The sequence below is a fragment of the Mauremys reevesii genome, unplaced genomic scaffold, assembly GCF_016161935.1.
Source record: "Mauremys reevesii isolate NIE-2019 unplaced genomic scaffold, ASM1616193v1 Contig23, whole genome shotgun sequence".
In the NCBI taxonomy this organism is placed as follows: Eukaryota; Metazoa; Chordata; order Testudines; family Geoemydidae; genus Mauremys; species Mauremys reevesii.
In genome coordinates this window covers 476713-493019 of record NW_024100833.1, presented here as the reverse complement: position 1 = coordinate 493019, position 16307 = coordinate 476713, and the positions used below count along the sequence as shown (strand labels likewise).

At 54.6% G+C, this 16307-nt stretch overlaps 1 protein-coding gene across 3 annotated transcripts in view; it reads left to right on the top strand.

The window, feature by feature from the left end:
• LOC120393549 (immunoglobulin superfamily member 1-like) overlaps nt 1-7135 on the top strand; it is a 35979-nt gene extending 28844 nt beyond the window's left edge. For 2 of the 3 annotated variants that reach the window (XM_039518170.1, XM_039518172.1), the window contains one exon: nt 6538-7135. In XM_039518170.1, the coding sequence (XP_039374104.1) occupies nt 6538-6542 (5 nt within the window). In that variant the 3' untranslated portion in view covers nt 6543-7135. Of the gene's footprint in view, nt 1-6532 lie in introns of all 3 variants that reach the window. The other variant, XM_039518171.1, reaches the window with a different exon arrangement.
• The last annotated feature ends 9172 nt before the right edge of the window (nt 7136-16307 follow it).

The window sequence follows — 16307 nt, the reverse complement described above, 5'->3', positions numbered from 1 at the left end:
CTCAGGTCAGGTGCCCACCAGGTATTATACTTTAACCCTTTACTAACTATTCATGACACGCCCCAAATCGTCACAGTGGGATCCACTGGCGGCGATTTCCTCCTAGAACTGTAAAACAACCAGAGTAATAAAACACATGCACTATTACATCGACTACTAAGCATGAAAACATTTTAAGAAAAGTTTTTAGCCACTTGATTCTGGGAAACTTTCACGAGAGAGTGCATCAGCAACTTTGTTGGAAGCTCCTGAAATGTGTTGAATGTCAAAGTCAAAGTCTTGAGAGCTAAGCTCCAGCGGAGAAGTTTCTTGTTGTTTCCCTTGTTGGTGTGAAGCCACTTTAGCGCAGCATGGTCAGTTTGTAGCTGGAACTGCCGGCCCCAAACGTATGGGCGTAGCTTTTCCAGGGCATATACAATGGCGTAACATTCTTTCTCACTGATGGACCAGTGGCTTTCCCTCTCAGACAGTTTCTTGCTGAGAAATACGACAGGATGGAAGTTGTGATCCGGTCCTTCCTGCATGAGTACCGCTCCTACCCCACGTTCAGATGCATCGGTGGTAACTAGGAAGGGTTTGTCAAAGTCTGGGGCCCTTAAGACAGGGTCCGACATGAGTATCGCCTTAAGCTGGGTAAAGGCTTTCTGACACTCATCAGTCCACTTAACTGCATTTGGCTGGGTTTTCCTGGTCAGATCAGTTAGTGGGGCAGCGATTTGGCTGTAGTGTGGTACAAATCGCCTGTAATATCCGGCCAAACCTAAGAAGGATTGGACCTGCTTCTTTGACCTTGGGACAGGCCACTGTTGGATAGCCTCAACCTTGGCCTGTAGGGGGTTGATGGTTCCTTGACCCACCTGGTGTCCTAGGTAAGTCACTCTGTTTTGGCCTATTTGACACTTTTTGGCCTTGACAGTAAGTCCTGCCTGCTTGATGCGCTCAAAAACCATTTTCAAATGTTCTAGGTGTTCGGGCCATGAATCAGAAAAAATGGCCACATCATCGAGGTATGCAACTGCACAGTCTCCCAATCCCGCTAGTAGACCATCCACCAGCCTTTGGAAGGTGGCAGGTGCATTCCGTAATCCGAATGGAAGCACATTAAACTCATACACCCCTGCATGGGTGATGAAGGCAGATTTTTCCCTGGCGGGTTCATCTAGTGGTACTTGCCAGTACCCCTTGGTTAAGTCAATGGTAGAGATGAACTGGGCACGTCCCAACTTTTCCAATAGCTCATCAGTGCGTGGCATTGGATAGTTGTCTGGACGAGTTACAGCATTTAGCTTACGGTAGTCCACGCAAAAGCGTATTTCCCCATCTGGTTTGGGAACCAGAACCACTGGAGATGCCCATGCACTGGTAGAAGGGCGGATGATACCCATCTCCAACATGTTGTCAATCTCCTGTTTAATAGCAACTTTGGCATGAGGTGACACCCGGTAGGGTGGGGTCCTAATCGGGTGAGCATTACCTGTGTCAATGGAGTGGCAGGTTTGCTCAGTCCGTCCTGGGTTGGCTGAGAACAAGGGCGCGAAGAGAGTGCACAGCTCCTTGATCTGTTGCCGCTGCAGACGTTGCAGGGTTGAGGAGAGGGTCACCTCTTCCACACCACCATTTCTTTTACCTTCGTAGTAGACACCTTCAGGCCACTCGGTGTCATCTCCTTCCTGAACTGTAAAGTGACAGACCTGTAATTCTCTGGGATAAAAGGGCTTTAGAGAGTTAACATGAAACACTTTAGGCTTTAAAGAGGAATCAGGGAATGTTATGAGGTAGTTAACAGCTCCCAGGCGCTCCTGGACCACGTATGGTCCTTCCCAGGATGCTTCCATCTTATGGGCCTGTTGCGCCTTCAAGACCATGACCTGGTCTCCTACCTTGAAGGAACGCCTCTGGTGTGTCTATCATACCAGACCTTTGCTCCGCTTGAGCATCCTTTAAGCTCTCTCGAGCAAGGGCCCAAGAGTCTCGGAGGGTGTTTTGAAGGTTGTTTACAAAGTCCAGAATGTTAGTCCCTGGGAAGGTGTAAACCCTCCCATTGCTGCTTTACCAGCTGTAATGGCCCCTTAACCTCATGGCCATACACCAGCTCGAATGGTGAGAATCCTAAACTGGGATGTGGAACAGCCCTGTAGGCAAACAGCAACTGTTGTAACACTAGATCCCAATTATTGGAGTGTTCATTGACGATTTATGGATCATGGCCCCAAAGTTCCATTGAACCTTTCCACTAGGCCATTAGTTTGGTGATGGTACGGGGTGGCAACCAAGTGATGCACCCCATGAGTTTCCCACAGGTCTTTCATGGTCCCTGATAGGAAATTTGTTCCCGAATCTGTAAGAATTTCAGAGGGCCAACCCACTCTGGTAAAAATGTCAGTTAAGGCCTGGCACACAGTTTGAGCCCTGGTGTTGCCTAGAGCTACTGCTTCCGGCCATCTGGTAGCAAAGTCCACAAAAGTCAGTATGTACTGCTTTCCTCTGGGGGTCTTTTTTGGGAAAGGACCCATAATATCCACAGCTACTCGCTGAAATGGGACCTCAATTATGGGAAGTGGCTGGAGAGGGGCCTTGACCTGGTCTTGAGGTTTCCCTACCTTTTGGCATACCTCACAAGACCGGACATACTTGGCAATGTCCTTGCCCATCCCCTCCCAGTCGAAGGACCTTCCCAACCTGTCTTTGCTTCGGTTCACCCCAGCATGGCCACTGGGATGATCATGGGCTAAGCTTAAGAGCTTTTCCCGGTACTTCGTCGGAACTAGCAACCGTTTTTGAGGATGCCAGCCCTCCTGGTGTCCACCATAAAGACTTTCCTTGTATAAAAGTCCTTGGTCCACCACAAACCGGGATCGGTTAGTGGAGCTGAGAGGCGGTGGGTTGCTGCGTGCGCCGCCCATGCTTTCTTGAGGCTGTCATCGGCTTCCTGCTCTGCTTGGAACTGTTCCCTTGAGGCGGAGACACCAGTTCCTGTGGAAGCGATGTAGGTGATGAGGTTGTTTCCGTTGACTGTGAACCGCGCCGCTGGTGCACAAAGTGTCATTTCAGGCCCGGCTGAGCCTCTTGGGTAGGGTTGTCTGCTGCTTCTGCCAGTTTTGGCCCGCTTGTCGCCCTCCGGCGGTGGAGTTGTAAGCGCTGGCGCCGGTGCTGGCGCTGGTACTGCCGCTGGTTGCTCTTCCAGTTCGGTTCTGGGACTGGATGTAGTATGGCTGCTGTAGGTGTTGTCATGGGATCCGGTTCCACCACCTCTGTCTGGGTCCCTGTTAACACAGACGGGGTCTTGGTGGATGGCTCAGGGACAGGGATGGCTGCAGCAGCTCGTCTGGCTTGGCTGCGTGTAACCACTCCCTCTGTTTCTGGCGGCTCAACGTGATGGGCTAAGTGGTTGCCCAGAATCATGGGGACAGAATAATTGTCATAGACAGCAAAAGTCCACGTCCCTGACCAGCCCTTGTACTGACAGGTAACTGCGCGGAAGGTAATGTCACAGGTTTTGACATGAAGGGTCGAACAGTCACTGTGCTTTTCGGGTTGATGAATTTGGGGTCCACGAAGGTTCGTGGATAGCTGACATATGTGCTGCAGTGTCTCTCCATGCGATAACTTCCTTTCCGTCCACTCTCAAAGTTTCCTAAAGCATACGGGTATTTGAGATATATCTAATTCCGGTTTCCTTGGTGTGCAGGTGCAAGGAGTTGGACCCGGTTCAGGTTCTTCGGCATTTGGCTTTGATATGCCCCAGTTCATTGCATCCAAAACATCGCCCACTTGATGGGTCACGGGGTTGTGTTGGTTTACTGGAAACTGGTGAGGTAGAAGAAGAAGTAGGTGTGACTGTGCTTGGGTTGTAGGTGTGGGCTTGATTGGCCCTCGATGGTAAGGTTTAGTCTCGTGGCTACCTTGTGTGATCCGCTCCCTTTGGCCGTAGCTGTGTTGTCTACCGATGCCATCCATCTGGCTCCAATCCCCTGCCTCAGTGAGAGATTTTGGTTTACCATCTTGTATGTAGCGCCTAATGTTCTCCGAACACCATCCAAGAACTGCTCCATCATCATCAGGAGGGTTAGCTCGTCCATGGTTTGAACATTGGCTCCTGCTAACCAGGAAGAAAAATGCTTTTCAATGTAGGAGGCGTGTTTTGGAAATGACTCCTCCGTGTCCATTTCTGGTTTCTGAAACGCTGACGGGCGTGATCAGGGTGATGCCCATTCTGAGTCTGGCCTTGGTTAGGAATAGTTGAAAGTCGTTCATTTGGCCCAGAGGCATTTCAGCTGCCACCAGGGATAATTGTCCGCTGAGCTGTGACCTCAGCTCCAGCATGTATTGATCTTTAGGAAGATGGTATCCAATACAGGCCCTCTCAAAGTTTTCTAAAAAGGCCTCAACATCATCCCCTGCCCTGTAGGCGGGAAATTTTCTCCGAGAAGGTTGATCAGTAGGTTGAAGAGGGATTGGATTGGGTGGAGTTTGCTGTTTAGCTTTTTCTAATTCCAAAGCCTGTGTCTGGATTCGTAGCTCTAACTCTTTGGTTGCCCGGTCAGCCTCTTTGGCTGCCATTGCCCGCCTGTGTTCTGCCTCTTTGGCTTTCTGGTTAGCTTCTAGTTTTTCCATCTCTCTCTGATGGGCAGCTTCCTCCTTCTCTTTTTGTGCCTGTAGGATTTTTAAATTTACTTGAGCAATTTCCAGTTCGGTCTTTGAGTCAGTCATGTCTGTGCCTTCAGGTGCTGGCCACACCCCTCTGCAGTCAGTGAACTGTTTGTGTTGCTTGACAGTCCCTACCCCTGCCTATGATAACTTGAGTAAAGAAAGAGAAATCAATCCTTTGTATAGCAAATTGTGGTTTGTGTAATGTTACTGGTTTGTACTGAGAAAGAGGGAAAGAGTAAAAAAAAAATTCTCTGTCCCACTCTGCTCTGAGTAGCTGTACTCAGCAGCCCAGCTGAAAGGCTGCTGCTAACAATACCCTGAGAAAAATCTGGTCTATTTCCTCAGAGATCTGTGTTCTCAACACAGGAGAAAAAACCTGGCTGGAGGGTTTATCTCTCCCCAAACCTGTTTTTCCTGTTGGATGGGAATGTACTTTGTTGAGCACTTCCCCCCACCTCAGGAATCCTGAGTGATATCTCCTCTCACAATGGACGAAAACAGCACTCCACAGGGGCTTTGTAACAGAAAGCCCTGGAAGAAACTGAAAATCTTCTAACCCTGAACCTGCTTCAAAACCACCTTTTCCTCAAGCTGCCTGTCCAAGCAACAAGAAAGAAAAGAGCTCCCTTCAGCGTAGCCCAGCTGAAAAAACTCCTTCGAACAATGGGTTCGAACTCCGCTGCCACCATGTCATGGGTCTACCCTCACTTGAAGCTGGGGGGTTTCAAAGTGAGGACCAGCATGTCTTCCCCCACCCCAAAATCCTTAGGGTAGGTCTCCTTCAGGCTGCCACCACTCGGTCGATTACGTGGGCCGAGACACCCTATATTCCTCCCACTCCCTGTCCAGAGACGTTCCCTGGGGAAATACAGATCCACTCATCGGAGGGAAACCTCCCCCCCTCTCTCTCTCCTAGCCACTGGAAAGAGATACCTGATTCAACTGTTTGAATCAAACCCAGGAGGAACCCTCTCCCCCCTCCCTTCTCTGCCCGGAGATAAGCCTGTCTCACCACCGAGAGAGTGTCTGCCCCTCCCCTATCCACAGTGGAAGGGATTTAATCAAGTCTTTATAGAAAGAATTTATTAAAAGAAAAACAAGAAAATACAGAATCTCTATGAGCCCAAGCTGGACACTCATAGGGTATAACTCTAAGTTCTGGAGAGAATCCTCTCTCTTTCTCAGTACAACAACACAGCAGAATAAGAATAATCAATAACAAACACACAGAATTGCAAGCATAGGATTATTAGGTGAGGACACAACGTATCTTTCTAATACTCACTATCTTGACTAGAAGAACTTAGTTCAGAAAGGTGGAAACTTGTAGACTTGATTAAAACATCTGGACTCTTGTAACTCCAGACGGCTAAAGACAAAGACCCCCCCAAACAGAGGGAAAAGTTCCCTCCTAGGAGTTTCAAATTCTCTTCCCTGATTGGTCCTCAGGTCAGGTGCCCACCAGGTATTATACTTTAACCCTTTACTAACTATTCATGACACCCGCCCAGCGAGGGGAGGGTTAAACCTGCTGCTAAGCCGGGCTGGGAAGGGGTCACAGCTTGGATGGGAGACGGGGAAGGAAACCCAGGGGGTGGGGCAGGGGCCCAGCAGGGGGCGTCTCCCCTGGCAGTGAGAGCTGGCCCCAAAGCCCCTGGGCAGCACTAGGGGGCGCTGTGCTGCAGGGGGCGGGAACCTGTTTCTAGGGTATCTAGGCTCATCAGCTGGAGGGGGGCGGGCTCCCCCTGGCAGAGCGTGGGGGGCAGGGACTCTTTCCTGGGCCCCCCCTTGTACCCCCATCCCAGCTGCCCTGTAGGGCTGAGGGGCAGGGCTGATACATGGGGATCCGGGTCGACTCATGGACAAATCTGCTTCGTGTCTCTGCAGGATAAGGACCAGCCCTGAGACAGAGCAGATGAGACCCCAGCTCTGCTCCCCACCCTGATCTACCTGCCCTGGAATTCAGGACTCCTGGTTTCCCTTCCTGGTTCAGGGAGGGGAGTGGGATCTAATGGGTAGATAAGGGGGGCTGGGAGTCAGGGCTCCTGGTTTCTCTCCCCGGCTCGGGATGGGAAGTGGTGTCTAGTGGTTACAACAGGGGGGTGAGGAGGTTTTAATGTTGTACTTTTTAGTTATTTTCCTAATGATTGGTTGATTCTCATTAGTTGATAATCATGAAAACGGTAAATTTGCAACTCAGTAGAGTCTTTACGCTAAATCTGGTGCTTTTTCTGTTGCTAACCATGATGGCAAACTATAGCTGTGCACATTGATTTCAGTAGTTCTATGGAGTAATTTACATTTCTTCTGTCTAATTTGTACATTTTGATTATGTTGGAAAATGGCAAATGATTCATTTATTTCCTAGATGATGATGATGGTTTTTTACTTCTGATTTGTCCAAGCTCTGTTTGGATGGAAATTCAAATGCACAGAAACAGCATTTTCAATATGTTTATTAATTAAATAAAATGTCAAAGTCAGACTCTGGACTCACAGTTTGTCAGACCACTCTGTTTTATTAGCACAGCGCTCTGCTAATAACACCCAGATAATGTGAGCACCATGCAAGAGACAAACTATCTCAATTTATACAGATCAAAAGGGAGCAAACTTGACAAGATAACAAAGAAAGCAGAACTGACAAGTTCACCGGAGGCTAGACATACGTAGTTAATTTCCTTGCCAACTTTTACCAATCTCCGGCTAATGTTTCACCATTAGCTCATCGTTTATGCCTTAATGTTCCTCTTTCTGACACCTGTATTTTAACATTTCAGCTCTTTTGCTTAAAGGTACACACAGCATTTCTTTAACCCTTTTTATTTTTACAATATAATTCATTCTACTTTCACAATCCCTCCTTTTGGTCACACTACGCCATGACCAACAATTTACTGGGTTCCACATATTAACCGTTCTTTATCTCTTTGTTTATCAGCGATATTTAAAATCATTAAATTTTAAAGCTTTGTGGCCAGAGGCTGCTAACAGGGAGTTTCGCAAGGGAGTTCTCCAGGTGAAGGAGGAGCAAATACGGCACCCTTGGGGTAAGTGACTGACTGTCTGTAGTGTGTGTTTGGGGGTTACTTCCTGTGTGCTGAGCTTGTGTTTGTCAGTCTGGTTGGTTGGTTGGTTGTTTGAAGGACCATGTGCTGTGGCTGGCAGTTGGAGACAGTGAGCTACAAAGGAAGGACTGAAGGCTAGAAGCCTCTGGTAATTGGCTGAGTCTTAATCAGTGGGTGGGGCATTCACACAGGCCAGGGCTTTCTAAAGCAGCGCACAAGTGACCAGGGAGCTTTGCGACCAGGGGCTGCTAACAGGGAGTTTCGAAGGGAGCGGGGTCCCGTGCCGGTTCTGTGTCCCTTTATTCCCCTTAAAACCTATAAACCAAACTACATTCATTCTACTTTCACAATCCCTCCTTTTGGTCACGCTACGCCATGACCAACAATTTACTGGGTTCCACATATTAACTGTTCTTTATCTCTTTGTTTATCAGCGATATTTAAAATCATGATATTAGCACTCTGTTCTGGGGCAGTCACCTGGGTGGCGGGCCTTACACAATTTTGGATACAACAGGAGACTAACTGAAAACATACAAAAATTATTAGGATTCCAAATGGGATAGTCAGGGTTCCCTGAAGCAACCAGTTTCCTATGCCAGAGAAATTGAACAGGTTACTTAGCCACTTCCATAAAGAACTCGGCTCTTCATGGGGAAGATGTCTGATTTGTTCTAAGTGGCTAGCACGATCTATTACCTCGTTGGTGTTGTCAGGTATATACACACCACATTCTTTTCCAATGAGAGCACAGGTCCCTCCTTTGGCCGTCAGCACTATGTCCAATGCCTGACTGTTTTGGAGGGCCACCTGTCGGATCGCCCCTGTTTCTTTGGCCAGGACTCTTAAACTTTTTCCAGTTTTATTTGCCATTATTTTAACTACTGCTTGTAACCTCAGAAGCCTTTTTGCCTGGTGTATTACTCCCCCAAGTGTTATTGCTGTTCCATATTGTGTTAAACGGACGAGGTCCTCCAGTGAGGTCTGGGGAATTGAGTGGGATAGCCGGGACAGGAACCCCAGTTTGAGAGTGGGCTGGGATGTGGCTGCAGACCCCGCATTTAGAAATATTAAGGGTCTGAGCTATCCACACTTGCTGCTGGATAAAAGAATTGTCATTGTGGGCTCCCCAGACCTTAAGACACCAGCAGCCGAGGAACAGGCGCCACCAGAGGTGCATATTGGAGGCAGGGCCCTTCTGGTTCTGACAACTTCAACTGAGGAAATCGCAGTCACGGGTTTACGTCCACCAGGCGCAGGCGCGAGGCTCGCTACTGCTTCTTCTTGGGCCTTGCTTTAGGGTCGTCGTCTGCTTCTGGCAACCCTTATGAGAGCGTAGATAGTAAGGTATTGCAAGCTGTTCCTCTACGTCGTCTTCTGGAGTCAAAATTGACTCTGTGTGGTCCTGAGGTGGTGATTGGTTCGCTGGGGGTGGTGCATTCTTACACTGCGAAGCATGTATCCACTCTGCGATGCCAGATAGTTTAACAGCCGTCTGGCTAGTAAGCAGCACCTGATGATTCTTTGATGTTCTTTAAGTCTCTTTACTCCTTCTTCCTTGACTCTGGCTATAACAATGGCCTTCACACCTTATCTTTTCCTGATGCAGACGTTCCGCATCCACACAAACAGATTGAGAGTACAAACAGCAGTATTTTATATCGAGCAAAAAGGCATTGCAAATTAAACCTTGCTAAGTTTTACAATCAATAACCAAGACAATTTACATGGAGACCCAGGCCTTCAATGTTTCTCTAATTTACTTAACATAGACACAATAGAGAATCCTGTCTCTTACTAACTAAATCTTAAAACAAAGACTTAGAGAGGGCCCAATTTGCATATGGGAAACCAGAATCTTATAGTCCCAGAGGGTCATTTTGTTCTGCTATTCAAAAAGGGTGGCTAGCAGGATGAAATCAAATCATACATTCATTCTTACGGGACATTATAAAATCCTGCTCCTACATATCCCCCTTTGGACACTAAGATTATTAATTGCCAGTGTCACTTCTTATTTAGTCCGCGTAATAGAAAATACCGGGAGATGATTTGGGCCTTTGGCTCTAGCTTTGTAAACATTTGTTTTATCCAACAGCACATTCCAAACATTGCAATTAAACACATACAATTTAAAACCAAAAACAATTAGAAGTAGTAACATTAGTGTGCCAGTAGTTGTGGGAGACCATCCAGAAGAGCTGTTATACCAATGGTAAGCTGTTCTGTCTTTCTGCAGTGGCAATTCTTAACGTGTCCCCATTTGCGCGTATAATATGTGACAAAGTTCCTCCTCTACCTTGGTGGCTCCTGCGCTTATTGGCAGATTTGCTCACCTCAGTGATCTTCCCTACAGTCTGGGTCATCTCCTCCTGTGTCTGATCAGGAGTTGGGAGGTTTGGGGGGAACCCAGGCCCGCCCTCTACTCCGGGTTCCAGCCCAGGGCCCTGTGGACTGCAGCTGTCTATAGTGCCTCCTGGTACAGCTGCATGACAGCTACAACTCCCCAGGCTACTTCCCCATGGCCTCCTCCCAACACCTTCTTTATCCTCACCACAGGACCTTCCTCCTGGTGTCTGATAACACTTGTACTCCTCAGTCCTCCAGCAGCAGCAGCAGCAGCACATGCTGTCACTCAGCTCCTTGCGCCTCTTGCTCCCAGCTCCTCACACACACTTCCTCTCCTCTGGTTCCCCCATCCCTGACTGGAGTGAGCTCCTTTTTAAACCCAGGTGCCCTGATTAGCCTGCCTTGATTGGCTGCAGGTGATCTAATCAGCCTGTCGGCCTGAATTGGTTCTAGCAGGTTCCTGATTACTCTAGTGCAGCCCCTGCTCTGGTCACTCAGGGAACAGAAACCTCTGTCTCCAGTGGCCAGAAGATCTCCCTTTGACTCCTCTGCTGTAGAGGGTAGGAGGGAGAGGGCTGCTACTGCTGCTGTTCCTGCTGGGCCCTCGCTGCTGCTGCTGCTCTGGCTCCAGCTGCTCCCCTGGCTGGGCTAGACACCACCACCCACCCCCTTTCTCTGCTGTCTGCTTGCTGGCTGGCTAGTAGATTCCCCCCCACCACCCAGTTGCTGCTGTTGCTCCACCCACAGCCCCTTGGGGGGGGCTGCTGGCCTGCTCCCCAGAGGAGGGGAGTGAGGGACCCCAGCTCCAGCCCTTGTTGCTGAGGAAGCCACCACCACCATCTTCTGAGCGGGGTCCCTCCTGCCTGGCCACCAGACCACCGCCTGGAGCTCCTGTGTTTGCTGCTGGGGAGCTGCTGGAGCCCCGAGGAGGAGGAGAAGGAGAGGACCGTCTGCTGCTGGAGGACCTCATGGTGACTCTGAAGACCACCGTGGAGGGGGCACTAAAGGACTGAGTATTTTTTGAACTGTGCTCTTGTGGTGGGGGTTTGGACTGTGTCTGTTGGGACACCGGGGGTGTGGCGTGGAGCCTGCCCCTGGTCCAGCCGTGTCCCCCTTCGCCCCCACCACCATCGTTGCCCCCTCCACCACCCCCGCTGGCTGTTTTTCCTTCTGCTTCAGCCTCCTGCCTCTGGGACTGAGCTGCTCACCTGGCTTGCCACGCCCACCTCCACCATTTGGGCCTGCAGCAGCAGCCAGCTGCATTGACTTTTTGCACAAGTGCCCGTGGGCGCACCCCCCCACCCCCTTGGCCTGGCCCCCTCTCCTTTGCCACATTTGTCTGCCCCACCCGTTTCCTCTGTGGCCCTGACTGTCCTGCCCCAGCCTTGCAGCTTGCCCTGTGGTCCCACTGCCCTGTTCCTAGTTTGATTTTCCCCCCGGCCCTGTGATCCCCCAGCCCTGATTGGCCCCTCCCCTGTGCACCCATGCCCCCTCCCATGCGCTTGTGCCCTTCCCACCTTTGAGTTTGCCCGTGTTCACTGCACCCCCCCTATGTTGTTAGCCCCCCTGATCCCCTAGTGCAACTAGAGGAGCCGGAATTCCCCTCTGGGTCGGTGGCCTGCCACCCTCCCGCCCCTGGGTCCTTGCTTGCTCCCCACGCCCCTTTAGCCTTCCCTTTTTGGCACCCTCCTCCCCTGCCTGCAGCCTAGCGGGGAGGGGTGGTCGCCTCCTTTCCCTCCCCTCCCCTCGCTGTTTGTCCCCCTTCCCGCTCTCGTTATGGCAGGGGACGCGGCGGGGGAGACCCCTCGCGATGCTCCCACCGCCCCTCCTCCCGAAACCCCCGTGTCCAATCCCCAAGCCTCTACCTCGACCGCTGCTGCCAGTTTACCTGCCACTGCCCCCGCTGGGGCACTGGCAACAGCGAGTATCGGGGAGACGTCCGCTGCTGCCACGTCCTTCGCCCCTTCCGATTCGGAGGGAGCCCCCCCAGCCGGTCGGAAAGGTCGGGGTGGGAAAAAGGGTAAGGGCCCAGCTATAAAGACCAGGCCCTCCATGGCGGGGACTACCCCCGCTGCCGTGGTCCCGCTACCGGCCGCGGCATCCCTCCCCGCTGTTCCCTCTACCAGCTCCGCAGGTGTCCCTCCCCCGGCCCCCAGGGCATATGCCCAGGTGGCGGCGGCCCCCCTGCCTGCCGCTACTCCTCCGCCTGCTGCTTCCACTACCATCTCTAGCGGCCGGGGCCCCTTTCCCACCTTGACTAGGAAGCACGGCGTCCGTTGCCTCCTGGTGCCCGCCTCGCCCCACGTCGAGACCTATGTGAGGGCGTTGGCGAGGGTAGTGGGGCCCACGGCCATCGTGGCGGCCTCCAAAATGTACGGGAAGGTGGTCTTCTTCCTGGCGTCGGAGGCCGCCGCCCAGGAAGCGGTAGAGACGGGTCTGGCAGTGGGGGGCGTGTTTGTGCCCCTGGAGCCCTTGGAAGACCTGGGGGTTCGCTTGGTCCTGACCTCCGTCCCTCCCTTCCTGCCCAATGCCGCCCTGTTGCCCGCCCTTTCTGCCCTGGGGCACCCTATTTCTGTCATCAGCCCTCTCCCGTTGGGCTGCAAGGACCCCGCCCTCCGTCACGCCTCCTCGCCCGCCGGCAAGTGCAGCTTCAACTGCCGCCGGCGGCACGTGACGGAGAGGCGCTCGAGGGGTCCTTTGTGGTCCCCTACCAGGGAGCCCGCTACCGGGTGCATTATTCAACGGGGGAGGCCCGGTGCTACCTCTGCCGGGCGATGGGGCACGTCCGGAGGGACTGCCCCTTGGCCCGGCATGGAGGAGCGTCCGGGACCCCCGAGCCCCGGTATGGTGCCGGCCCCGTCACCGCCAGTGTCCCTAGCTGCCCAGCACCTGAAGCTGCCCCTCCTCCTTCTCAGTCCACCGCTGTGGAGGAGGGTGCGGCGGAGATAACGCCGAGCGTGGGAGAGGGCCCGCCCCAGGGAGACTCCTCCCTCGTTCCTGTTGCCCCTCCGTTGCCTCCCCGAGTCCCTAAGCCGCTGCCCTTGCCCCCAGACCTGACCCCTGTTAGCCAGCCCCTGGATGATGCCATGGAGGGCTGGTCCTTAGTGCAGGGGAAGCGGGGCAAGCGGAAGGCTCCGGTCCCATTACATCTTTCGGATTCGGAGGCCCCCCGGAAGAGCAGGAAGGGGGTCTCTGATGATGAGCCTTCCGCCTTGCCCCCCGACGACACCCGTTTTGTGGTGCCGGCTGGGCGCGACGTGGCAGCACCGGACGGTGACGCTGCCCCTCCTCCAGGGTCCCTTCCTGAGGAAGCCCTCGAGGGAGCCCCCCTTGCCCGCTTGCCATCCGCAGCCTCCGCGAGAACTGAGGTGGGCGTCGCTTCGGGTGTTGGCGGGGAGGGCCCCGGGGTGGCGGACGGCGATCTCCCCTCCATCTACGAGGAGATCGAGGCCCTGGGTCTGACCCCGGTTACGCAGGGGGAGGACGACCCTTTACTAGCGGGCCTCGATCTGAGTGCCCTCACCTCGGTCCCCCTGTCCCCAGTTTCCCCTCCCCTGACTGCCGTTTCTGCTCCTGCCTCTGAGGGTCCCCTGGGATCCTCCATCATCCCGGCTGCGGGTGGCACCCCGCTGACGGCCGCCGAGCCCATCGAGGCGACGGCCGATGCCCCGCTGCCTGAACCCGATTCCCAGGGGGTGTCCCTCTTGGGTGTGGGCCAACCGACCCCTTGCCCTACTCTTGTCCCCTCCACCTCCCGTGATGCCATTGCCGCCCCTCGGGATACTCCCCAGGGTGCGGCCTTAGTTGTTTTTCCCTGCTCTGACCCATCAGGGGCTGCTGCTCTCCTTCCGCCGCCCCCTGTTGAACTGGGGAGCGGGGCGGGCCGCGTGGCGTCGGCCCATCGGACGCCACGTCGAGGGTCTGCCCCCTGCCTGCCCGCCTTGGTGGGCCACGGGGCTGTGACGGGGGCCCCGCTGGGGGACGGTCATCGGTCCGTTACCCCGCCCCCCCATGCGCTGAGGGAGGAGCTGCGGGCGTTCCTTGAGGACGTCCGTGGCTCCCGTAACAAAGTCCAACTCGCGCTCCAGCGGTGGGGGGATTTCCATCTAATCCTCCGGGCCGCCAAGGCCCTCAGGAGGGTAAGGGGACCGGGAAGCAGGCCGCGACCTACCGGGCGGGTCTGCCTCTTCCGTGACTCTCCTCACCCACGGGTTTGGTCACGGATTGCTGCGCCCGATGGAGGCCGTGGGCGTGTCTGCCAGCGAGATCCCCAGCGCTCCTCATGGCGAGGATCATCTTTGCCACTTTGAACGCCCGGGGCTGTAGGATGGGTCTCCGCAGGAGCCAGGTGCTCTCCTTCCTTCGGGTCGGGGTACTCTGTGGTTTTCCTGCAGGAGACCCATACGGATCCGGCCGCTGAAGCTAGCTGGCGGCTGGAGTGGGGACAGGGTCTACTTTAGCCACCTCTCGGTTCGCCGGGCGGAGTGGCGACCTGTTCTCCCCGACCTATGGCCCGAGGTGCTGGGGTTGCCGAGGCTGTGCCGGGCCGCCTGCTGCACCTCCGGTCCGCATGGCGGGCTTGTGGTTAATCTTGTCAACGTCTATGCCCGACATCGGGCCCGGAGAGGTTGCGCTTTATCGGCAGGCGCCCGCCTTCCTCGGCTCCCTGGATCCTCGTGGAGTGCCTGGTCCTGGGCGGGACTTTAACACCACCTCGAGGAACGGGACCGCTCGGGACCGAGCAGTGCCCGCCGCAGCGGACGCCCTCCGGAGATCGTCGAACGCCACTCCCTGGTGGACGCCTGGCGCGACCACCACCCGGACGACGCCTCGACTTTCACCTTCGTCCGGTGGAGGCCCATCGGTCGCGCCACCCCGGCTGGACCGCATTTATCTGTCACGCTTCCACCTTTCATGAGCCCACTCCTCCAGCGCTCGCCGCCCTTTTCTGATCACCACCTTGCCACCGTGACGGCCTCTCTCTGCGCCGGAGAGGCCGGGCCGCCTACTGGCATTTTAATAATAGTTTGCTGGAGGACGTGGGCTTCGTGGCGTCCTTCCGGGAGTTCTGGCTGGCCTGGCGAGGGCAGAGGCGCGCCTTTCCCTCGGCGCGGCGATGGTGGGACCTGGGGAAGGTGCGTGCCCGGCTCTTCTGCCGCGACTACACCCGGGGCGCCAGCCGACGGAGGGATGCGGCGATAGAGCAGTTGGAACGGGAGGTTTTGAAGCTGGAGAGGCGTCTGGCCGCCAGCCCCGAGGATCCATCCTCTGCGGAGCGTGCCGGGAGAAGCGGAGGAGCCCGGGCCCTCGAGGATCATCGAGCCCGGGGTGCCTTTGTTCGATCCCGCATCCGCCTCCTTCGGGAGATGGATCGCGGCTCCCGCTTCTTCTACACCCTGGAGAAAAGGAGGGGGGCCAAAAAGCACGTCACCTGCCTCCTGGCGGAGGACGGCACCCCCCTCATGGATCCGGCGGAGATCTGCGGGAGGGCCAGGGCCTTCTACGCGGCTCTTTTCTCCCCGGATCCGACCGATCCTAATGCTTGCAAAGTGCTCTGGGACGGACTCCCGACGGTCAGCGTGGGTGACCGGGACCGGCTAGAGCTGCCTCTCACTCTGGCCGAGTTCTCGGAAGCCCTCCGTCGCATGCCCACCAATAAATCTCCGGGCATGGACGGGCTGACCGTGGAGTTCTACCGCGTGTTCTGGGACGTCCTCGGCCCAGACCTAGTCACCGTCTGGGCCGAGTCTTTGCGGAGCGGGGTCCTCCCTCTTTCGTGCAGGTGAGCCGTGCTCGCCTTATTGCCAAAGAGGGGGGACCTCCGCGATTTACGGAATTGGCATCCCATCTCGCTCCTCAGCACGGACTATAAAATCGTTGCGAAGGCCATTTCGATTCGGCTAGGGTCCGTGCTGGCGGACGTGGTCCACCCGGACCAGACCTACACCGTCCCGGGCCGCACGATCTTTGATAACTTGTATCTGGTCCGGGACCTTCTGGAATTAGGGTGTAGGGATGGTCTGTCGCTCGCCTCCTGTCCCTGGATCAGGAGAAGGCGTTCGACAGGGTGGATCACGGGTATCTCCTGGGCACTCTGCAAGCGTAGGCTTCGGACCCCAGTTTGTGGGTTTTCCAGGTGCTGTACGCTCGCGGAGTGTCTGGTCAGGCTCAACTGACCCTGACCGAGCCGGTCAGCTTCAGGCGAGGAGTACGGCAGGGGTGTCCTCTCGGTCAGCTGTA